Raw genomic sequence first — 26,917 nt, forward strand, 5'->3', positions numbered from 1 at the left:
TGTTCCAGACCTCTCGCCAGCCTGCGTGAGCTATAACACGTGCCTTTCGGCTTCCTCTAGTAACACAGTATTGGCTCTCCTGCCAACCACAACAGAATCATTCTGACAATTGTACCAAGTGATTTGGGGAAACCATGAAAAATAAAGATAAAATTCAATTCCTTTCTATGCCTGGTAAAATGACACGGTGTTTCCCTGATATAATTCAGAGCCAACTTACAACAAACTGACAGTGAGAACAGCCAAAAAAAAAAAAAAAAGGGTCTGGATTTTGGACAACGCATCAGCTCCAGAAAATATTGACACTGTTCGGACTGTCATATCTCACAATGAGTTGAAAAACACTGCAACAACTATGCCCAATGAGTTTCCCACTAGAGAAGCTGAAAAATAGTACAATCCAAATGGCAGAATACTATTTTAATTTATGAATATGAAAAAGGACAATGTCATCAGAATTACAAACAATTAAAATCCATGGGAAAAAAATAAGGCACACAAAAGACACAGATTATTCTATCATTAAGTGCATCATACCTCATTATGCAACTGCAGGAACATTTCTAGTGTTTCAGTTTTAGAAAAGTCATTTAAGTATTTTTGACGGTGGTATAACACAGTATCAATGTGTGTTTTATGCTTTATAGCCAGTTCCATTGCTCTGAAAACAAAGAAATAACATGTAAACAAACAAAACACATCAAAGACATGTCTTAGTGAGTAAACTATTGAAAATCAAGCAGTATAAAATTTTGATCATCATTATAATCTGTGATCATTGTTCATATTCACACAATGTATGCAAAGGAGCAGGAGGAAAATAATAACAAAAGCGATAACACAGAAGATTGGTATCACTTTCCAGTTTGTTATTTTGATCATTCTACATGTGAAAGAGAGCCTCGTAGTGTGTTAATACAGTATGAATAAGCAAACAGTTACAAAGAAAAGACATTATGTGTGGACAGAGTAGAAGGAAAGAGTGCTTACACACTTCAACATGATCACAAAATAAACTCTTAAATTCTGCATTGTTATGGCACAGTTAAAATGAAAGTCGTACAGAAACCCGGCCACTATTCAACTGCAATTTAAATGCTCTGACATAAACACAAGAAAAAAACTGAGAGAAATATTAGGGCCTACAGTACCACAGATAAAAGTGTGTCTGTAAATTCCCATAAACTAACAGTTTTTCATTTTTAAAGTTGATTAGTGGGAATGTACACTGTAATGCACAAATTAAGGGGAATACTGGATATGTGGTGCTGCCATTAAAAATTCTGTTGATAGTAATATTTTAACACTGTTTCTAACACTATTATGATAGTTTTCTCAAATGATCACACATGGCGATAGCGAGAGTTGCTAAGAACATAAATGAATTGCATTATGAATGTTTCCATTATCAAATGATTTACATCTTTAATGATTGTTTTTTATGTGACCACATTTATATGAGGTAGCAATACACAAAATGTTCAAAAAAGGTCTTCCAAACTTCACAAGAAAGAATACTGACCAAAGCTAGAAGAAAGAGTTTCCTTAACATTTGTCTGTAATGAAATGCTTGTTGAGGTATGTATCATTTGCCCTATGTTAACAATCTGTTTTTTGACACTACATGAGATGCTCAATGTGTTTATCACTCTGTCTCATACATACACTAAATGATTACAAACTCATGGGAACACACTGGCTGACCTCAATTTTGGTCATATTAATGAGATGCACACTCTCATAAATTGTGCCCATTGTTGATGGATCTGGTATACAGCAGTGTCTTAAATGTCTCCATAACCAGAAATCTAAGGAAGGCCTGTTAGATGGGCAAGGGTGCTCATGTGTGCTTGCTGCTTGAGTAGTGAGTTCTCATGGTAAACATGGCTGTCAGACATCATTATGTAGTGCAGGAGAAATGCAAACAGTGCACTGTCTTCAGAGGAATGGCAACATGTTAAGTTCACCATAGTTTTACACCCAAGCATATAAACTTAATGGTTCAGTGCTTTAAAGCACAGAGTGGCTCTTTTAAAATAGATGAAAAGCAACATTATGGCCATGTTGGAAACTTCAAAGCAAAGGTCAGACACTCCTGTATCAGCTTATAACATCAGTATAGGATCCCAAGCAACAGACGCCGCTTATAGACCTGCAGTGTCACACACAGTTGAATGATAAGTTCCATAACAAAATAAATCTTGTAAACTCGCACAAAAATTTTCTTCAACATAAATTCCCACAGCTTCACAAGTTTGCAGTTATGATTACATCAAGATCTGGACCTACATAACTTGTGTGACAAACTTCTTTCTGCAATGATAAAGGATGAAATCTACCCACAGAAGAGCACTGACTGATTCCAATTTAAAAACTTGTCTTCAAATTAGTAGTGAGTAGAAACTGATGACTATTGCTTTAATGAAAACCAAAATAAGTAGTAGTAATTGAAATGCCATTTTTCTATGTTTAACGTATGAATAAAAGAGTCACAAAATACATGTTGATGTCAATTCAAACTACATCTGAGAACGACATTTACCATAAGGCTGCATCAGTTGTAACAAATACCATATTTCATACTTAGCTGCCTCGTGTTCCTCGTCTAATTAATTAAAAGAAATGTAAATTTCAGTTCATGGACATTTCTCATCAATGCAACATTTTTAGGAAAGAAATTTGCCACAAAAGGCATTAATTAGCCACCATGACACGGTACATCTCTGTAGAGCTTTTAGCTGCTGAAGAGTAGATTCATTGACAATAAATTCTCATGCTGAGCTGGCTGGTTCCAGTGCCTCCTCCCTCCTCTTCCCCTTTTCCTTCATTACTTGCACTGAGATGGCTCATTGCTCATTGATGAGGCGTGAGGAGCACAAGCCAGCTTACACTAGCAGATCAGTGAACACAACTGACGTAAGGGATCAAGTTAGGTGAACAAGGAGGCCCTGCTATTGGAGCACCTTGACCAATCCATTGCTCATTAAATGCATGTGTTTCATACTGATGTACAGAAAGTGTGGTAGTAACCCTTACAGATAAACCACATCTCACATCTTTCTGCAAGGGTAACATACTCTAATGGCCTGGGTAATTTGTTGCACTGAAACTGGTCATAAGCTCCACCGTTTAAGTTTTTCTGGGAACCTGTATGGCCTTTTGAGTCTGTCATGGTCAATTTCTGTCCACACATTAGAGTGATTTGGATGCCTTGATTCCTCGATTGCTCGAGGATTCACATTTTTCCGGATGTGGCTATTATGGTAATTTATCGTCCCGCTCCATGTCAGTCAACACATTTGGCAGAACTGACCAAGCAAGGCTGTGGTTTATCATTTTAACAGCTTCAATACTTTAGGCACTTTTTTCATGGATTACCTTCCCCTTGTCTTAAGACTTGCTCCTACAACTACAATGTGGCAAACTATGCAAAGTCCATCATGACTCCTTGTCCTTGTAGTAAATGACCCCATGTCTCCTCAGATGACCTTGTGAACATTTATCAGAAGAAATGTGGTACTGAGGATGTAATTTGGCACTTGTAACATGTACCAGTTGATTAATACTGTTCACTAAACCACGAAAAATAAAAGCAGGTATATTCTTTGATGTAATTAAAACAACCAACACAGTGTATCACAAAATAATGTTAAGCTAGATAAACTGAAAATAGGGGAGGAGGTGGTAGCAAGTGGTTCCAGTCATAGAAAATCAAATACAGTTGAGTGAAATTAAACTTAAATCAAGTAGCTCTAACTATATTGAAACACACTATTCTGACCCTATATATATAAATACAAGCATGCCACAGGATACAGTGCTAGATCCAGTGGTGTTCCTAATTTACATTAATGATTTCTCACAAAGTATCAAGCAGGGGTAGCCAATACTATTTGCAGATTATTGTAATGTACTGATCACTGGCAAGTCATCAGAAGTACTAAGAGAGAAAGCTGACGAAACACTGGCAGTGTATGTATGTGAGGAATGAACAATAAAGTCACACTTGATACATCCAAAACAAGTACTATGAACTTCTACATAAAAACTGTTTAGTACATGATAATGAAATTAGACACAGTTACAATTTGCATCCAGACAGACGAAAATAAGGCTGAAACTCAGCAGAGTTTATTGTCCAATGCTATCAAATTATATACTAAATTACCACAACATATAAAAGACATAGATACAATATGCTCTTTCAAAACAAAACTAAGGAACTATTTACAAATTAACAATATTGCTATATAGTAAAGACGCTGAGTCACAGATAGGCACAACAAAAAGACTCTCACAATTATAGCTTTTGGCCATTAAGGCCTTTGTCAACAATAGATGGACATACGCACGGGCGCGCACACACACACACACACACACACACACACACACACACACACACACACACACACACACACGCAAATACAACTCACACACATGACGGCAGTCCCAGGCAACTGAAACTACAGTGCGAGCAACAGCACCAATGCATGATGGGAGTGGCGATTGGGTGGGGGTAAGGAGGAGGCTGGAGCAGGGAGGGGAGGGATAATATGGTGGGGGTGGCAGACAGCAAAGTGCTGCAGGCTCTAGCCTGCAGGGAACAGGTAGTAGCAGAAAAGGAAAGAAATAAAAAGACTGGGTGTGTTGGTGGAATGATCGCTGTTTAGTGCTGGAATGGGAACAGGACGGAAACGTAGGATGAATTAGAGGGAAAGTTCCCACCTGTGCAATTCAGGAAAGCTGGTGTTGGTAGGAAGAATTCATATGGCATAGGCTGTGAAGCAGTCATTGAAATGAAGGATATCATGTTTGACAGCGTATTCAGCACCAGGGTGGTCCACTTGTTTCTTGGCCACAGTTTGTCGGTGGCCATTCATGTGGGCAGACAGCTTGTTGGTTGTCATGCCTATATAGAATGCAGCACAGTGGTTCTAAATTAGCTTGTAGACCACATGACTGGTTTCACAGGTAGCCTTGCCTTTGATGGTACAGGTGATGTTAGTGACCAGACTGGAGTAGGTGGTGGTGGGAGGATGTATGGGACAGGTCTTGCATCTAGGTCTATTAAAGGGGTGTGAGGTATGAGGTAAGGGACTGGGAACAGGGGTTGTGTAAGGATGGATGAGTATATTGTGTAGGTTCAGTGGACAGCGGAATACCGCTGTGGGAGGGGTGGGAAGGATAATGGGCAGGACATTTCTCATTTCAGGGCACAACGAGAGGTATTCGAAATCTTGGTGGAGAATGTAATTTGGTTGCTCCAGTCCTGGGTGGTACTGAGTTACAAGGGAAATGCTCCTCTGTGGCTAGACGGTGGGACTTTGGCAGGTGGTGGGAGACTGGAAAGATAAGGCACGGGAGATTTGTTTTTGTACAAAGATGGAGGGATAATTACGATCAGTGAAGGCTTCAGTGTGACCCTTGGTATGTTTCAAGAGGGACTGCTCATGACTGCAGATGAGATGACCACGGGTGGCTAGGCTGTATGGAAGGGACTTCTTGGTATGGAATGGGTGGGAGCTGTTGAAATGGAGGCATTGCTGGTGGTTAGTAGGTTTGATATGGACGGAGGTACTGACGTAGCCATCTTTGAGATGGAGGTCAACATCTAAGGAGGCGGCTTTTTGGGTTGAGTAGGACCAAGTGAAGCAAACAGGGGAGAAGTTGCTGAGGTTCTGGATGAATGTGGATACAGTGTCCTCACCTATTGTCACCTGTTGTTACATTCCATCCTGGATATTCTATTGGTTGATATTTGCAAATTAAAAGTTTTTATATAGTAATGGACTACCTGAATTAAAACAGGTTACTTGATTTAAGAAGTTCTGCATTATAATATATGTACAAATAATATAAGAGTAAAAAATAAATATAATTATATATTAAAATAAATTTTAGTGTCAATTACAGTCCAATAAATTAATTTTAAGCTGTTAATTTGTCTATGTTTTAATTGGTGAAATCTGTCTAATGTAAATTGTTTCATGGATTAATAAAGAAGTCAATCAATCACATAATATTATGTCTGCCACTTCCTGCGTGGAATAATAGTACTCCATTCCACTGTTTATGTTGGTCATACTCTACAGAATCACTGGTGATCACTGGTGTTAGGACAACACTATAGTAATATATACAAAGTTGATGGTGTAGGTGATTATAAGCACTATATCTGTCAACAGCATCACAATCAGAGAAATAAGTACAGAGACAAATAACCTATGAGAAAAGAGCAATGAAGATCAACATGTAGACAGCTAACACCACTGAGTAGTGAACTCACATGGCACAAGTATAAAATGGCCCATATTTCAACAAGTAGTTTCTTTTGGATGTGTGTTTATAGCGCAAATTTTTCTCTAGTTTTGACTCAACCTATTTCCTGTAGAACTGCAATACACTTTTTTATAACACATTGTATATTTGTACAAACTGCCCATCAGATAATCAATAATTTCCATATTCAGTTGTATTACAGAGTTTATTGTTCATTGCTTTTGCAAACTGGTTTTAATTTTGGAGGTGCTTGGAAGAAACAAAAACATACTTTCTTCTGTTAGTGTCACTGTGTGAGGCTGTGCTTGCTCACTTTAAAGAAACAGCATTGACAAAATATGTGAACTCTAAAGAATAAAACACATGCAACAGAGTTTGCAAATTAGGGAAAAATTAACAAAATATGTAAGTTAGTTATTTTCATGTTCCATGGATCATAATAACAGTGATGTGGAACATATCAATTAGTTTACTATTATAATTTTCACTCTCTCTCTCTCTCTCTAATATATATTAACACACATAACTGTACCATCCCAGAATTTCTTCTATGGAATAGAGGGGGTTGTTGAGCAGATATGATTTCAGTTTGCTTTTGAAGTTAATTTTACTGTCTAATAGCAGGCCAGCATGTCACCCACTTCACCAATGGGTATAAGATACCACTGAGGCTATCACCAATCAACACAATCAACACAAACAACCCTGAAGGTCTTTGGATGTGACATTAATGTCACCCATTATGATAGTTCTCACTTTACCTCCTCCCTATTCTCGCCTCCCATACAGGAGTGCAAAGCAAGTCTCACCCCCAGTCTTTATTGTGACAGTAAGTGATGTGTGTGCTAAGTTTGGTTGAAACTGTTTCAGGCATTCCGCTCTTATGCTTCACATGTCACCCTGTTTCCACCCTCACCCACCCCTATGGCTTCGTTGTGATCGGCACTGTTAACCTTGTGTATACGATGGGGTCCTTTCAGGCCTGAGAGTGAATTAATCATTCATTTAATCATATTAAAATCATATATACTTGGTACCTGTTATATTCTTATACTGGCAATTGCTTCAATTGCTAAACTCTAGCAACAACAATAATAGAATTCATGGTCATTGTTGAAGTTGACCTCAGAAGTGAAAGTTGTTACTCTCATAGCTGATGAAAGTAATTATGTTTGTTACTCTCTCTATTTTTCTTTTTTCTCTCTTCCTCTGACAGAGTAACTATTTAGACTTTTTTTACACAAGGAATGTTCATTACAGTATGGAATCATCTAGAACTACTCAAAAAAGAGAACCTGCTTATACTATAAATGTAGATGATTCATAAGCATCAATGATTATTTCTGATGGTTGGACAAATGTGAAACTAGTATTGCTTCTGAAGATGAAATTGATCCTGCATATAGATCTATATTGTGCAGCTCAGAATCTGAAGAAAGTAGTGGCGAATCTTAGGATGTAAATGACGTAGGATTACCATGATAGCCTGGCCTGCTAATATAGTGTAGCCTGCAAATTCAAACACTATAAGCAAATGCATCCCAACTTGCAAATAAAAATAATATACCAAGCACAACCTAACCTGAATATGCAAATAATATAGCAAGTCCACCCCAGTCTGCAAACTCCTTTACCAGACATGATGGAAATCAGTGGAGCAAACCACCACCCCCTTCTAATAGAACGCTTGCTCATAATATAATAAAAGTTTCTCCCAGTCCTGTTAGGGGAACAAATAAACAAATGCCAAAATAAGCTTGGAGTAATGTTGTAACAAGTAATTAAATAGTTTATTGCACAAATCTGGGAAGATGATGCTCAGCATCTATAAAAGGTCAAAAATGGTGTAATGCAACAAATGAGGAAGTCAATGAATTGCACAGCCCAAAATGGTGTTAAGAGTAGAAAAGAGCATTATTTTCTTTTTCAAATTTTGCAATTCTTTCTTGTAATTATCACTGCACCTCGATGGTGAGATGTAGGTTACACAAGCAGCTCCGCAGCAACGGGGATGGACCCCATACTCTGTTCCATTGAGCTAGTGATACTATCCACGGGGCTGCTTGGTAAGTAATGCCTTCGGAAAGTTCGAAGTCAACCAATGGGAGTTTAGAGATTGGTCATGTGGAGTGTGCAGGCTGACCAGGAAGACAGTGGCTGCAGCAGCAGATCACTCTCTTCTCTATCAGCCATCCTACCCTATGGACGTATCTGCCTGCTCCTCCCATTGAGGGCGAAATGCTCTCTGCCACTATGCGCAGTTCCCTCAGTGGTCACAGCAGATGGTAGACCAAATGTACCCCATAGAATAGGAAAAGGAGAATAAATCTCCATTTTTAGAAACTCCCTGTTTCATTCCTTATGCTAAAGTGAACAGGATCAGTCCTTGATGCCCACTTACATTCCTTAACCCATCCTGACACGTACAAGTGGTGTCTAGAAGTGGGATCACCATCGTTATGTCCACCCAACCTTTTCCTCTTCACTCAAATGAGCTGGTAGGCACACTCATGCTGGGCAGTACCTTGCCGCAGGTTACATGTACGCCTGCATGAGATGTGTGCCTGATGTTCTCGCACGTAAGTTTTCATGACAAGCACACCTGCCACAGCAGTCAGCTGGGATGGCTAAGTAATGCTGCAAAGCACACCATCAGCCACACATCATTGCCACCCAAGCCATGCAGAGGTGAGACACTGGCAGTTGCTGCACTGCCGGGGGCCACATCACTTTGACAGATGCAGCGCACCACCACTGCTCCTGCCACCATCTCCTCCAGTGCTGCTGCCTCCACCACCACTGACACCACCATGTCGCTGCTGAGGTCACCACTGCTGCCTCCGCTGCAACTGGTGCAGATGCTACCTACAAACGATGTGTCACAGCAATGCAGTCTGCTAGTTAACAACTCCAGCAAACTTCTGCTAAGAGATCTCTCCATCATCTAGAATAGTGAGACCTCTTTTTTTGTACATCTGTTTGGTCTCAGTCCCAGTTTTATAGCCATGCCTTGTCAACCAGTGGGGAGGACTGAATTGGCTCCCAATGCTGCAACTACAGCTCCAAATGAGTCTGATAGCATTACTTTACTGCAACAGTAGATAAGCACTCTGTCACTTGAAAAAATTGAGCTACAGAATGGCCTAATATGATAACTCATGAATGTGAAGCCAGAGCTACCAACAATGCAGCAACTCGGGGCCCTTCAAGAGCCCCTGAAGTTGAACCAGAGAAACTAGTACCAGATAAAGCCAGTATGCTTCCAGCCGTAACTTTAGTATCTTCTCTCGCTGGTAAGCCAGGCGAAAATGTAACAACATTTTTGCAAGACATAAGGTACGTGGGACATACATGCACACGGCCAGGACATTTTTGTTAAATGTCACCAAGCTGAAGCTTTTGGCTAGTGCACAAACTTACGTTAAATCAGTAGACACGTTGCGGGAAGCACTCACTTTTGAATTCTTGGTAAAGAGGTTGGCAGAGCACTACTCTGACAAGTGTGGGGTTAGCTATTAGTGCTACTCAGACAAGTGTGGGTGTAGCTGTTACCGTGATCGGGTGTCCACTCTTAGACAGAAAAACGGGGAGGACTTTGAAACATATGCATACAGATTTGGGCAGTATGTTGTCGCACATACACCCTAGGAAGGGGCAATACATGTAACGAAGTGTTAGTTGAAGAAGCTGAAGTGAGAGCAGTTGAGTTATTCATATGTGGAATCAGTCCAAAAAAAGAGTGTGAGGTAAAGGTAGTCTGCCCCTCCACCATGCCACACTAGTGTGGATGCTGAGTTTAAAGGAACCCAGCAGTTAGTTGGTAAGGTGGGCATTGAAATTATCTGAGTATGATTACACAGTTCAGCATACACCCAGCTGTTTGCACTGAAATGCTGATACGCTTAGCAGGAAAATTAGACTTGCACAAATAGATGGTGTTACCATAGAAGAATTGCAAGAATCACAAGAGAGAGATGTAGAATTTCACTGGTATGCATCACTCTCTGATTTTGTTACAAAAGACAGTATACTATATCGCAAGACACCATTGGGTAACAGAGTAGGAATACCTAAAGAACTGCAACAACAAATAATTGCACTGTGTCTTTACAATTTACAGGCCTGCCATAATGGGTGACAAGACAAAAATGCAAGAATAGCCTCAAATTAATGGTGAAGAGGTCGATAAACTGACATTCAGGAATATATATTAAATTGTCTGCCTTGTGTGCAAATAGCACCTCCACCAAGGACTAAACTTCATTTACAAACATTACCAGAAGCATTGAAACCATTTCAAATTGTGGCCTTAGATATCTGCAGCCCATTCCCACAAAGCACCAAGAATAATAAATATATATTGTCAATTACTGAGCACTTTCCAAGGTACTTAATTTTGATCCCACTTGCAGATATGACTGCTGAAACTGTTGCTTGCAGCTTTGTCGATCACTTGGTGTTGCCATTGGGAAGTCATGATGCAACACTCACTGACTAATGCTCAAATTTTATGTCAGCACTGTTTACACAAATCTGCAAAAGTTACAAATCAAAAACTTGTAAACTATGCCCTTTCATCCTAAATCCAACAGGTGACTCAGTGTGTGCACAAAACTACTGTGTGAATGTTATTGTATTATGTATTGAAAACACACTTAGAGTGGGACAGATATGTAAGATTTGTCGCTTCTGTGTACAACAGCTGTGTCCATGAGGCCACAGGATACTATCCATACGAAGCTGTTTGTGGAAGACCCATGAATTCACCTTTTGAAATTGACAAATTGTCTCCTGGCATCAATGTAGGTGAACTGAAAAGGCTAACTCGCAGTCTCAGAGCCTTTTGGAATAGGTTAAATACAGTAATTCCAAAACCACATAAAACAGTTGGAACACAACAACAAAAGCACTACACTTCCTCAGTACAAGCCCAGCAATTCAGTATGCTTCAAAATCCCATGGTGAAGTAAGGGTGAACCAAGAAGTTTGCTCCTTGTTATGAGGGTCCTTATCCACTCTTATGGATAAATTCTCCAGTAAAAGCTGAAATACAGTTATTCTGATCATACTATCATAGTACATTTTGATTGACAAAAACCATATCATGGACCAGCTACACCATTTCAATTAGTTCTACTTGCCTCTCCTTCTAAAGCAACTATGGCATGTAAAAATGCTGCAATGGTGAAGCAAAAGAAAAAGAAGGACCAGCTGATGCCAGCCTGTCCCCAATATGCCTTTAGGAATAAGCACCCTTATGCTCCTGGGACTAAATACATTCTGTCGGTGAGCAAAAACATCAATGTTATTACTGAATGAAGATTAATGGATGTTTTGTTTATGCAATGTACTCAGAGGATGAATACAATAGCCAAGGAGATGCATTGCTGTCCCCTGCACACAGTGAGAATTTGCTTGTGCTTTTCATGTTTGTGATCATACATGTTTGTACTTGTGTCATGTTATAAGACATAGTTTCCATAATTAGCAGCCAGAACAGAGAGAAATAATTTTGTAACTAACCATAGGAAATGAGTATAAATGTTAATGGAAGTCATAGTAACTGCTTTTGCACTCATGACAAATCATGCCAATTGCAGAAAAACATGGAAGTACAACTGAGCATTTGAAACAGCAATCACTACGTTATGCAGACTAGTATCTGCCAACCAATTGGTTATGGTCATGGACGAGGATACCTCACACAGAAAAGACTACGTAATTACAAGGGTCATTGCATTCATAAGTCATGTACGACAAAAGACCTCTGTGAGGCATTTAGGAAGTATTTAGTTTATATGATATTATTGGCACTAGAAGCAGACGTAAGATTTCATAAAAGGTCTCTCAAATGCTTACTGGTAACCACCATTCAGGAATACATAATTGCAAGTCAAGTCTGAACATTAAATACATTCAAGGACTACAAATTGCTCTCTGTCAGAGAATTGATCAGAAACTGCTTCTTATGCTACACCTTGAACGTTTTTGGAGAATATCTGCTGAATTTTAACAAGTCAGCCTTCCTACAGGAGGATCCAACATTCAACTTACAAATTTGATATTGAGTTACATTTCAGTCTAACATTCATTCTCAGTTAATTGATATGTAACAAAATGCTGAAGCTACCCAAGCACATAAATCACACCATTACACTGTAATCACACTGTTAACAACAAATAAGCTGCAACACATATGGATTGATCAATGCTTCACTGTATCTTGATTTATGAATGAGCCAAGACCTACACACTTAAGTGAAACATCTGTACATCATTACACCAGTATTTTACACTTTCTTTGAGTACTTTACATGCACTGCAGTTCTGACCAGAGTCAGCTACAAATGTTTTCAGTGATTTTTTTTAACACCACGAGGAAGCTTTTAAGGATACTTATATATGATAGAAAACAGCCAGCTCAGCACTAGTAAACACTGATTACTCATTCACTCAGATCACTTGATATGGAACTGAAATAATTCGTACGTACCACTGAAGTTCTACATCACATTAATGTTTTTTATCACCCCTGTGCCTACTTATGAAAAACAATTAGAACAATGACAGGTCTGTCAAGGTAAGTTACATCTGCCAGCCTGAAGACAACAGAACTTCGAATGTGTCACTATAGGCCATCAAACCATAGCATCACATACAGGTTAATCATTAAATGCTTTTCACCCCTGCTCCATAAGGAATATGGGAGAAAATATGAGTGAAAAAGTTCTGTTGCCACTAGGCATGACATCATGAACAACAGCAGATTGCATAAGGCCGTGGTCACAGTGGTTCCAATATTGGTCGATTCTTGTGATGCCCGACACAGGCCAGTGATGGCAAATTTTTTCAAATCATTAAGTGACTACGTGTGCAGTCACACTGCTGCTGATCTTATCACCTGAATGTACAGACTTCAGATGACAATTGATGAAATTAAAATCATTTCATGAAATATGGAATGAGAGGAACTGATAAGTTTAGTTGAAGAAAGAGTGAATTTGTGACAGTCTGAGGATGAAAATATTATAATCAGGATATAGTTCGGAACATATGGACTGAAATCACAGATTTATTTGAAATCTCGAACAGGCAAAATCTTTACTGGAAATTTTAGGCATAGATTATAACCTCAAAAATAATTTATTCATGTGTAAAGGGTGGCATATCTTATATGCTTATAGCTACGGTACAGGATCTTTTTAGGCGTAGGTTGTCATTAGTTGTCTACAAATTATTACTAGTGTTTACTGGCATTTTATACCTGTAGGGTAATAATTAAGTTACAAATGTGGTGTATGGACTATATTTTCACTTTCAAGTGCTTTAGGTTTTCTGAGTATCTTATGCTACACTTTAAGCTTGTCTTTCACTCGAGTGCTAAATGACAGTCATTGAATGTTAACTGATGTACGTCTGCACAACTTTAAATGAATACTGTGAAACAGAGTGTTTCTAACTTGCTTTTCAATGTCACAATGAATTATCTCAAATATGTAACATAAAGTTTCTTCAGTCATCTCATATATTTGTAAAATTTGTCTGGTTACTCCGATAACAGAGGACAGAGGGTACAGTACTTGAAACATTCTTTCCAAGACAAGAAAGCTCATCCACATGCATTTGGTGTCTCTTTAATTAACAGAAGCCACTATGCAACACTAATATCCAAACACATAGGCATCCTAGTATCCACCCCACTCTACGAGGTTAAAATCTAATCAACTTCATATATAGAATAAATTCCAACCTAACCTAACCAACTTAACCTAACCTAACCTAACCTCCTTGACCCAGCCAAGAGCTGACGAAGGAGAACAGACACGCACTATGACCACACTGCCGGCGGTGGTGTCTGAGGACTGTTGTTGGTGTCACTAAGAGCACAGCCTAAGTGCGTGGCTCTGTGATAGAACAAAATACCTGCCATCGGATGTCACAGAGCCTTTAACTGTAAGCTCCACCCCGATGCTTGACATGTTGGAGAGCTGCCTGTGCAAGAACACACCCACATGCCTAAGGTTAACTTAACAAACATCGAAAGATTAATTCTTCTCACCAAGTTTTTAGGTTGTAATGTACTTTAACAATGATATTTTGAAACAGGAAATTGTAAATTAAATCCACTCGTTGCATGAATAGTTATGCATTCGCCTAATGGCTTGAATAAAACAAATTTTGGAAGGTACAGTGCTCGCCCAGGTAATTTGGTAGATTCCTTGCATAGCAAGCCAATATTTGAGTCTCTTTCAGAGGAAAAAAATAGGCATACTGGAGACCTCACATGCAATTTAAGTGCATTGTGTGACTGGAAACTCAGGATATTAATGTGAATAACCTTGAATAAACAGAATTATTCCACCTCTGTTCAGTTACTGATTGCCAGCAGATTTGGCCGTCCTACCTGTCACTGTAGCCAATACGAGTAACGGAGGTTCAGGTTTTAGCAGGCACCGCTGCAGCATGCATTTTCATGGAAGTTCTCACTGAGTGAGAGAGGGGCAGTACAATACACAACAGTATAATCTGAGCTCACCAGGCAGATCGATGTCTAACACAGACTGTAGTCCAAGCAGTGATTTCTACTGGAAATGCAAAATCAGGAAATCTTACTTTGTAGCATGATGTGAATGATATTTATTATTGACAATATACAATAATTTTTCATCTAATGAGATAAAATTTGTCATTGGTTAATAGCTATACTTGAAATGGGAGAACCTAAACCTCTAAAGGAACTATGCATAACCAGTTCATTAAACTGTCATTTTTACTTGCATTTCATTTTCCTTGAGGAACTTAATGCTTTGCACGCAGAATTAAACAAAATCTCGGCATACCACAGATCAATACTGATATCTCTACTGTGTAAATAAATAACAGACCACTGAATGTATTTTGCTCACATTATATGCACTTATGCTTATGCTCCAGAAGTGATGCTCTAGCCACCAGAAGGACATCCGACCTGCTGAGCCTCGCATAGCATTTCTGATAAGCACTGAGGAGCAGAATCACAACATCGAGCGTAGCCTCACTGCAGTCCTCAACAGCATACATAATGAACTTAGAAATTTTTGAATAAAAATGACATTTCATCCCTCTACATATGCAAACCACAGTAATGTCATTGTACATAACTATCTACACACCTGTGAACAATATATCTGATACAAACAATCAATTTAATTTGAATTAATTTTATTCCATATACCAGATGCTACACACAATGTCTTGAACAAATACCTTAGGCTATAAGAAATTTGTTTACAATGTAGCAAGCCGACAAGCAACCTGAACGCATCAAGGTAAGTTATTGCTGGAGAATCAGCACTCACTGTCTACAAGAACCTTTAATTTGCCTCTATAACTTATTTGATACTGGAAGTAAGTCAAAAACCACTAAGGAGTTGGCAATCAATGATAACTTGGCAGCAAAGAATATACAAGAAAGAACATAGATGCAAGGAATAAAAACACGCACAGATACCAAACAATGATGAATATATCACGCAATAATTAATACATTTGAGAGAGTCAGAAGTTGCTAGGAATACGTAAAGAAAAATCATGCCTTTGATTCTACACCATGAGAATAATATTGAAGTATGCAAACATAACAGACTGTGAGACAAGCTGTTAGGCACACACTGCTCAGTGCTTTCATGTACGTTATGCTGATCAAGAGTCAGAATGTGCAATACTGCTCATAAGGACTAAACCAATACCTCATCTCCTCCTGCTCTGCTGCCATTTACAAGTTTTGTTTAAGGATATATACGTTTTGCTAATTTAAGGACTGGAGTTCTGCCTTAGAGTGTTATATTTCATGTAATATGTTGATGTATTTCACCTGACAGTGTACCCCTTCTCTCTGAGCTTGACCGCCATTTGAAGATGTGTTTTAATTTTATTATGTCAGTATGGGTGAATATTTCAATGCAGTCAGATATCGCTCAACATGAGCCTTTGGGAATTAATAAATGTAGTTAGTCCATGGTATAGCAACTTGCTTTATTTCTAAGTAATATCTAACGGAAATGCCTTCTTGCACTTAATATTGTAATGCATTACTGTTCCCATAAAGGGACTTTCATTCCACAAATTATGGATGGCTTTTGTGTCCAACCCGAGACACAAATTTGCATTCAGACACATTTAATTTATATTTGGTTTATGGTAATTATCTCTGTCTAATGGATTACAGTGGATTATTCACATACGGTTAAACTTTTAGCACATTTAGTTTACACCCTTAATGTTAACCTTAGGCCCATAATGTTGTATCCACCTGAACTGCCAGTCCCCCTACATAATTCTCTGACATTATCTAACACACTACAGAGTCACCTCTTTGAGTCCATCATTAATTGCTAGAAAAGGAGCATGGACAAATTTCTCCAAATTTCTCTTGATTGTAATCTGCACACCTTGCTGAATGGCACACTCACAATTATTACAATTGAGTGGTCATCCTGAGTGTTACATCAGTACCTTTATCTCTACTTGACATTGGCTTTATTGTACAGATTTTATATAAATATGGCTATGGTAAATCACATAAACCAGCACCACAGGTCGGTGAATATTGATATTAACAATGTCACTTCATTGGCACAGTCCTCCTTCGGGTTAAGATATGAACTCTGTTTCCATTTCTTCTACAGGTCGAATAAGACCAGATTTGCAAATGACAAACTACCTTCATTTGTTAACTTTAAATCTCAAGTATTTACTAACTATTATGAGTTATGTAAAGTTTATTTTATTAATTTCTTTTGTAATCCTGCATTTAACAGCAAATTACTGTAATTCTAGTGTTAGTCATTATTACCCTTCTACCTCCCTTTTTTTTTATAAATTGCAAACTACTCACACCCCCACTGATGCAACACCTGTCCATGAGTGCTGCATTCGCTGGTAGCCAATCCACTTGCTGCACGTCAGCCTTGATACCAGGACCTTATCATGGTGCCCGCATAACTTTGCGATGGCTCAGCTACAGCCCAGCTGTCTGTTGCTACCATGCTCCCAGCCATAACCGGTTGACAACCGTCCACTGCACCACCTTCGACAATGTCACACATTTGGGAAGTAACATTTCAAGCAAAATTGTTAAGCAAGATTGTTCAAGAAATAATACTTGTGAACAAGATTTATTACAATACTGAAACTTTGTACCCAATGCCCCTAGTATGTTATTAACTTTTGATTTATATCCTCCATTAGGATAAGCCCTTTTCCTAAAACATTAAATGTCAACAAACTTCTGGACAGCCACTTCAACAGCTATATTTTTGTTGGTTATCAAACTTGACATAAATCGATTAAGAACCCATATATGGCTCTCATGGAATGGGGAGGAAATTGTGCAGCCCAAAGTGGTGTTTAGGGTACAAAAGATAATTATTTTCTTTTTCAAATTTTGCAATACATTCTTGCAATTACCAATGTGCCTCAGTGGCGAGATATAGGTCACATAAGCAGCCCCACAGCACTGGGGATGGATCCCATGCTCGGTTCTGCTGAGCTAAGGACACTATCCATGGGGCTGCTGAGGAAGTAACACTTTCAGAAAGTTCAAAGCCAACCAATGAGGGAGCAGAATCAGTCACGTGGGGTGTGCGGGTTGGCCAGCAAGCCAGTGCCCACAGTAGCGGATCACTCTCTTGTCTATCAGCCCTCCTACCCTATGGACATGTGTGTCTGCTCCTCCCACTGATGGCGAAATGCTCTCTGCTGCTATGTGCGGTTCTCTCCACAGTTGTAGTAGAGAATACATCTCTCTTCTCCTATTAGCTGACAGTCACAAAAGCTGGGATGTTTCTATAAGAGAATTGTTTCACAGCTCTACTGTTTATATGGCAAATTCTTCTGTGAACAACTCTGAAGAAAGAGGAGAGCCATAATGTTCAAAGATAGGTGCACCTGACGAGCTAGGAGTCAAGACAATAATATAACAGATTTCCACAATGTGCAGGAACTATTCACAAACAACTGCAGACAAAGATTTCAACCAGGAGAGAACTCCACAACAGATGAGCAGCTAGTGTCTTTCAGACAGTGTTGCAGATTTTTACAATTTATCCCAAGCAAGCCAGGAAAATATGGAATAAAGACATTCTGGTTCTGCAACTCATTGAGATCATGCACTATAGATGGGCTAGTGTACTCAAGAAAAAACCCAGATCGTCCTCATCAAGCTAATGTTGCACCTCATGTGGTAAAGATGCTTAGAGTAAGCTCAACCAATCTCATGATGGACAACTACTTTCCCAATGTATCCCTGTTTCAAGATTTATTGAAGGATGAAATTGCACCAGTTGGTACAAGAGGTTCTATCTTCAACATTTGGATTCAGAGATGATATGACTATTGTGAGTTGTGTATCAAAGAAGAATGTGGTGTTACTAAGTTCCACGCATCACGATGTCACAGGTGATGAGACTCACAGAAAGAAAAAACAAAATATGATTCTATTTTATAACAAAACAAAATCAGGCGTTGATTCTCTTGACCAAAAGGTATATGCTTACACTTGTAAAAGACAGACAAGGAGAGGGTCATTTGTTTTATGGGCTAATGTAATGGATGTTGCAGCTATAAATGCTTTCTATTTATTAATGAATCAATGCCCAGAGTATAATGTAAAATCACATAAAAGGAGGATTTTCTTGAAAGATTTGGGCCTAGAACTTATTCATTCACATATGGTGTGTGGAGCATAACTCCAGATTTGCAAAGAAATATCCTACAAGCATTGAGAAGATGTGGCCAAGAAACAGATATCATCCAGAAAAGAAAAATACCCAGAAAATGGTTTTTGTGTTCATGTGAACTGCCAAAGAAAACTGCTCAGTGTTGTTCAAAATGTTCCAAGAACATATGCAATGAACGTAGTGTGCTTATCTGTGGAGAATGTTTTCAGTAACGTGTAGACTTTTGTGACTGGCCACCTAATCTTTATTAGGATAAAATGCCGAGTAGCTTAATTTTTGTTGTGTCTATGTAATGTGCAACTTTGCCACTTTCTTTCTTTCTATTCTGTATTTGGATGCTTTATGCATATTGATTTGCATTGTACCTCACCAATGTGCAATTCCTAGTTTATATAAATGCTAAAATAATTTATTATATGCCAAAATAATAAAATTAATAAAGATTAAACTGAAACTTACTCAAATGGTTCAAACGGCTCTGAGCACTATGGGACTTAACATCTATGGTCATCAGTCGAAACTTACTCCTCTGAAATTAATGTCCAAACCTTTTCTTTAATGTTTTCCAAATTTAAACTAACTACAGATATGTTTTACAAGAGTGCATTCACTTATTTATAAAAGTATATTTTCACAATAAATGTAAGAAGGATAAAAATTATGATATTTATAGAAATTTCAATGGGAGCTTCTGGGGACCCCTTCATGCATTAATGTTAATCCAAACACTCATGGATCCTAGGGTTAACATTCAACCTACTAACCTCGAATATCATGGATGGCAACACTACCGTGGTTTGAAAGTAAGAAGGCAGGTGTAGGTGTGTGTGTGTGTGTGTGTGTGTGTGAAAATGAGAGAGAGGGAGAGGGAGGGAGGGAGGGAGGGAGAGAGAGGGAGAGAGAGAGAGAGAGAGAGAGAGAGAGAGAATACTGTATGGTGTCACCAGTGTGCTTTCTGTCTCTGGTCTACACTTCAACCATTGCTTACCTTTGTAACTGGTGACACAGGGGTAAACACCATACTGAGACATTGTTTCTGTATTGGCTCTCCACAGAAAACACTACAGCTGTTGTTTCTTTACATAAACTTTTCATTTTTGCTTCATGATACCTATACTGAACATTACAGAGGGTAAGCGCCATTATAATACCTAAACTAACACAAAAATCAGCATTAAGCATTTTATTTGCATCCTAAAGTGTATGTAATTGACAGATGCAACAGAATTATACAATTATCTGGAGTGTCATGCAGCACACTGCCCCTTCCCACCAGCCCTGGATCTACAATATTTCCAAACTGGGGCAAAAACTTGATAATGACACCCCCTCCCACTGAGATAGGACACCAAAGATTGATATGTTAAAGGAAATGTATGGCGTATTATTTGTTATTAAGTGTGTCAAAGTGTAGTACTATGCCTCTTCACACAGTATTCTTCTATCACACATCACTGTATTTCACTCTATGAAATTAAAATGTGTATATTTTGTAATGGAAGCTGTCAAACTTATATTCAGGACACTGGAAATTAAAATGTTCAGTGGTGCCTCTCCTGGTCCCAGTTGGCTGGTTTGACATCCTATCCCACTTGAAAAAGGACTCACAATTAATACTTGGTGGGATTATTTGTGACCAGGAGTATAAGAACTCTTAAGAAAATTTGCAATCTTTATTGGCCCATTAGCCAATACCTTTCTCTTTTAGATAAGAGACAAGCAAGACAGTACACATTTCTTCAATCCTTAGGCCCAGCATTTTTCTCTCTCTAATCTTGCTACAGCTTTACATGGCATGCTTTCCTTCCTGGAAAACAAGCTATCACCTCAAACTTCATCAAATATTTTGCTACACAAAAAATCAAAACGTTGTTGTCTTGTAAAAGCTGTTAATACAAATAGGACCAAGACTGGTGTGCTTTCTCAATTTGATTACGTCTATTTTGTTACTGTCTGATAGATAAAATGAAACAGGCATTCCAAATATTGCAGCAATTGTAACACACACCAAGAAAAAAAAGCCTGTTTTGGCACAAATGGTTATTTTTACGTACCTCATTTACATAAATAACACGACAGAACATAATTCACAAAATACCAATATTGAATGCCTACTAGGCCTACTACAAGCAAAAAGTTTCACATTTCATTCATACACTCCAGTTTCATAAGCTTGAGATCAAAAATTAGTATTATGAAATTTTTATATAAATTTGTGTGATGTCCCTGTTTTTTCTCCTTCCTTGTTCTAACAATCAATCTTGTCATCACTAATTCTGTAACTATTCCTGCCATTGTCAAAACTTATTCTCTGGTTGACTTCACTAACTCTGCCAGAATCACAGGTTCAGTTATCCCACATTTATTCTCCAGTTAGGCATTATTATGTGTTCATATGATGCGTTTTCCACACTATTCCTAGAATAGAACTTAAAGTTGCTGCTAACCTGGGACTGTACAACTAGTAGTGTAGCGATCTGGCAAAAATTTTCTGTAAAAATTTCATTTTCTTGGATACACCACAAAGATAATATGTAATCTTTCTTGAATGTTATCCTGTTAGTCACTTATTTCCACTCTGGTAATCTGACTCTACGAATTCCACTAGTAATTATAACAATGCTGATCATTCGCTCACCCAATCAACCATATAAACAAACAGCAATTGGCATTCACCCATTTGGGTTTATTCAGCTCAGTTCGTATAGCCCCATCCCCTTTTGTCTGTGGGAAAGGTTTTTATTTCTAGATCCAATGGGGATCCCCCTGGCAGAGACATCACGTACACTATACATGCGTACAAAAATCAACTTATGACTCATTCAGAAATCAACTTAGAATGTATTCAAAAAAGGTTCAAAAACCAACTGGGATTTGTGTCAAAATCACATGACTAATTGAAGGAGAAACATGTGCTGGATGATAGGCATTTTATGAAACAAGGTTTTTTTCTTCAAGGATATGAATTTGGTGCCTCCTGAAATTGCTGCCCAGGGAAGATACCCCGGTTTGCTCCCCGCTAGATACAGGCCTGCTTACCATGGCATATCAGCCCATCATTTGCCTTTTTATGTGTACACCACTATAATATTCTCAATTTTTGAAAACTGTTCTACCACCTTTATTCCAGTCAAATTTCTATGTGTGAAATATCATCAGAACTGTAACTCTGTGTAACTGTGAACACATAGCAAGCAAACACAACCTAAAATCATATGTGCTTGAGATATCCCTGTATGCATGTAACAAGGAAAAAGGCCTTAATCAATCATATAAGTGATCAGCATGTTGGCATATTGTGCACTGAGAAGATGTTCTATAACTGTAAAACTGACTCATTCCATATAATAGTGACAGGATACAACTATGATCCATGAAACATTCAAATAGCTAACTAATTAATTAGTACAGCAACTCCAAAGCTCGAGATTCAACATGAATATCACACATTTCCAGTTACATGAACATGTCAACTCCTTGCTGTCCACACCTTACTCCTCTACTCCTGCCTCAAAGGTCATCTGATCTCATAGTATCTCTTTTTTTCTGTCACAGGGTTGTTAAGGACTTCGTCTATGTGCCTACCCACAGACTGTGATGTTGCATAATACCAGCAGTGAATGCTGTAGCTACAGACACACTTGAAACAATATGAATGTTGTCTCGATGCTTGTCCTGCATCTGGTGGGGGAGCACATTGAACATTGGTAAGAGGTAAATGAAAACTTTGATCTGAAATTTAATTGTAAGAAGTACCTCAATCTTGTATGTGCCTTGTAAAACTGGATGGTCCGTTAGAAATAAAAACTTTTTAGTCAAATACAAAAGTTGAAATTCCCCCTAAGTTTCAACCTTTATTCAAGTAGAAGATATAGTACTGTGAAATCAGATGCATCTTTATGAAACACCATGAATATTTTTCCAGATAGTAAATCAAACACAGAGCAAGTTTTGTTGAAATTGCTCCAGACTTTACAGAGTTATGATTACATGTCACCATTTTATCATCCCCATTCCCAAAATTAGGCATTCTACGGTAGCTTTCCCACATTATTACCTCAAAACAAACACATGCAATTCTGTACTACACAGGCCTGACCATGCCATTAGAAAGAATGCATGAGGGTAAATCAATAAACGGAACAGAACATTCAAGGTTCTTAGGTGTTTATATTGATAAGAACCTAAACTGGAAGTTACATGTTTCATATCGTAAACCTGTTCTCTGCAAAACTTTTGTATTACAGGTGATATCACACCATGGGTATGAAACTGACAAAACTTTGATTTACTTTTTCCTGTTTTCATTCACTAACATTTTATTGCATCATATTCTGGGGTAAGTGTCAGTTGTAAAGAAGCAAGTAATAAGGACAATATGTGGGGTCCACTAAAGAACCTCTTGTAGGCAGTTCTTTAAGCAATTGGGGATACTGTCAACATCCTCAAAGTACATTTTCTCCTTTATGAAGTTAATTGACAACAATCAATAACAGTTTTAAAAATGAGCATTCATATGTACTAGAAGGAGAAACAACTTCCACTACGCACCACACACCCCCTTCATGTGGCACAGAAAGGAATTAGGTATTTAGCCATAAAAATCTTTGACCATCTAAGTAGTGATGTAAGGAACTTAATACATAACACAGTCAGCTTCAAACATAAAATGAAACCACATATGCTTGACAGCTGCTTCAACTCCACAGAAGAAATTCTGAGTGTTTATTACATTGTGAGTGTGTGTGTGTGTGTGTGTGTGTGTGTGTGTGTGTGAAAACGTGACTCGTGCCATTTCATATCAGTAGGTCAAGATTATTATCAATGGAACATGTAAATAACTAAGTTATAAACAAGAAAAATAATAAGAGAGAAAATGGCTAAGCAAAGAGGGCAGCATTATATGTAGTGATGGTTTCACATACATCAATAACTTGGGAAAAAAAATTAAGTGTATCCATCAGTTGTTTGTGCAAATTAATTTCATGAACCAATGAAAACTTGCCTACTGACAAGACTAATGTCAGAACACAGATCAGGTGTAAGAGTTATGGTTATTTCATATTCCCTTCATAAATAATATACAGGCACAACAAAAGTAGCCATTTATATTAGTTTTTGTTATGATAAAAAATTTAACCCAAAATATTCTCATGATATATTACTTGTTAAACTCAAATTCTATGGTGTACAAACTCTGCAATGGCAGTAATTATATATTATCTAAAACATAGGAAACAGTTTGTCTATGTGAGAAAAAGGCACTCACAATTGCAAGAAGTTAAAATGGAGGTCCCACAAGGTTCTGTCATTGTGCCATTCTTTTTTACAATTACGGCCAACGATTTACCCACTGTGTTCCCAACTTTGTTATTTGTTGTGTTGATGACACAACTTTGCTAGCTCAACATGAGAACACATTAGTTCTGCAAGATGGCATGGAAGCAGTACTAAATTGCTTCTCATGAAATACTCTGTATTGTAGCCCCAATAAAAACAAGCAAATTATGCTAGGACTGTCGAAAGAGGAAGAGGTGAAAGCAGTTAAAATTCTAGGAATTCACATAGACTCTAAGTTAACTGCAGCAAAACACATCAACCAACCAATGTTATTGTTGTTGTTGTAGTCTTCAGTCCAGAGACTGGTTTGATGCAGCTCTCCATGCTACTCTGTGCAAGCCAATTCATCTCCAAGTAACTACTGTAACCTAGATCCTTCTGAATCTGTTTAGTGTTTTTAGCTCTTGGTCTCCCACTATGATTTTTACCCCCCCCCCCCCCCTCCCACCATCACGCATCCCTCCAATACTAAATTGGTGATCCCCTGATGTGTCAGAATGTGTCCTACCAATCAATCCCTTCTTCTAGTCAAGTTGTGCCACAAATTTGTCTTCACCCCAATTCTATTTAGTACCTCCTCATTAGTTATGGGATCTACCCATCTAATCTTCAGCATTCTTCTGTAGCATCACATTTCAAAAGCTTCTATTCTCTTCTTGTCCAAACTAGTTAACGTCCATGTTTCACTTCCATACATGGCTATGCTTCATACAAATACTTTTAGAAAAGACTTCCTGACACTTAAATCTATAATCAATGTTAATAGCCAGTCTACATTTTATATCCACCCTTCTTCAACAGTCACCAGTTATTTTGCTTTCCAAATAGCAAAACACATTTACTACTTTAAGAGTCTCATTTCCTAATCTGATTCCCTCAGCATCACCTGATTTAATTTGACTAAAGTCCATTATCCTCATTCTGCATTTGTTGATGTTCATCTTATATCCTTCTTTCAAGACACTGTCCATTCCATTCAACTGCTCTTCCAGGTCCTTTGCTGTCTCTGACAGAATTACAATGTTGTCAGCAAACCTCAAAATTTTTATTTCTTCTCCGTGGATTTTAATTCCTACTCCATATTTTTCTTTTGTTTCCTTTACTGCTTGCTCAGTATACAGACTGAATAACTGTCTCACTCCCTTCTCAACCACTTCTTCCCTTTAGTGCTCCTTGACTCTTATAACTACAATCTGGTTTCTGTACAAATTGTAAATAGCCTTTCGCTCCCTGTATTTTACCCCTGCCACCTTCAGAATTTGAAAGAGACTATTCCAATTAACATTGGCAAAAGCTTTCTCTAAGTCTACAAATGCTAGAAATGTAAGTTTGCCATTGCTTAACCTATCTTCTAAGATAAGTCGTAGAATCAGTGTTGTCTCACATGTTCCAACATTTCTACAGAATCCAAACTGATCTTCCCCGAGGTCGGCTTCTACCAGTTTTTCCATTCGTCTGTAAAGAATTTGTATTAGTATTTTGCAAGCATGACTTATTAAACTGACAGTTCAGTAATTTTCACACCTGCCAGCACCTGCTTTCTTTGGGATTGGAGTTATTATATTCTTCTTGAAGTCCTAGGTTATTTTGCCTGTCTTACGCATCTTGCTCACCAGATGGAAGAGTTTTGTCATGGCTGGAAGGCTATCAGTTGTTCTAATAGAATGTTGTCTACTCTGGGGCCTTGTTTCAATTTAGGTCTTTTAGTGCTCTGTCAAATTCTTCATCATCATCACCATCATCATCATTAGCCAACTCAGTCATTAAATGAGGTGGCCTCTTCAAGTCATGGATTCAGATAGGCTTTCAGCAGTCCTCTGCAAGTGGAACAGTCTTGGGCAGTTCTCTGCCAGGTGCTAACAGCGATCTTCTTGATATAATTGTCCCATCTGTCCAGTGGTCTTCCTCCTAGCCCCCGATGCTCTCTCGGACTCCACTCCAAGTACTAGCGTTTTCCATCTACTACCTTTTCTTCTTGCGACATGGCCAGCCCACGGCCATTTCAAGGAGCCTATTGTCTCTACGATGTCCTTAACCTTCATCACATATGGGATGTCATCTGCGCTTTTCCTACCCTTTCTTGTATAGCCCAGCATTGATCTTTCCATGTCTCTCTGTGCTGTCCTACGTTTCTCTTTTGTAAATGAGTTCAGTGTCCGTGACTTGCAACCATATGTCAGGACAGGAAGAATGCATTGATCAAATATTGTTTTCTACAGAGTTACTGGTATTTTTGATCTGAGTACTGTTGAATTCTTCCCAAATGCTTACCAGCCAAGTTGTAGATTTCTGGCCTTACATCTCCCTTTGTATTTATAATCTGGCCAAAGTAGATATATTCAATGACCTCTTCTAATGGACTGTCCTTGACTTTCACATTTCCAGCTGGTACACATTTTTTGGACATTACTTTTGTTTTGAAAAGGTTCATGTTCAAGCCAACCAACTGACATTCCAATGCAAGATTTGTAACTACGTTTTGGAGCTCTGCGAAGTCATTAGTCAGTAAGGCAATATCATCAGCAAATCTCAAGTTGGTAAGCCTTCTTCCATTAATTCTAATTGCCTTACCTTACCAG

The 26,917-nt window shown here is 38.4% G+C and overlaps 1 protein-coding gene across 2 annotated transcripts in view; it reads right to left on the reverse strand.

Annotated features, from left to right (window-relative positions):
• The window catches only part of LOC126457365 (intraflagellar transport protein 80 homolog), a 461,822-nt gene that overhangs the window by 57,692 nt on the left and 377,213 nt on the right, over positions 1-26,917 (reverse strand). For both annotated transcript variants that reach the window (XM_050093607.1, XM_050093608.1), the window contains exon 15: positions 538-661. In XM_050093607.1, the coding sequence (XP_049949564.1) occupies positions 538-661 (124 nt within the window). The remainder of the gene's footprint in view (positions 1-537; positions 662-26,917) is intronic.

Source organism: Schistocerca serialis, chromosome 2, assembly GCF_023864345.2.
Source record: "Schistocerca serialis cubense isolate TAMUIC-IGC-003099 chromosome 2, iqSchSeri2.2, whole genome shotgun sequence".
Taxonomy (NCBI): domain Eukaryota; kingdom Metazoa; phylum Arthropoda; class Insecta; order Orthoptera; family Acrididae; genus Schistocerca; species Schistocerca serialis.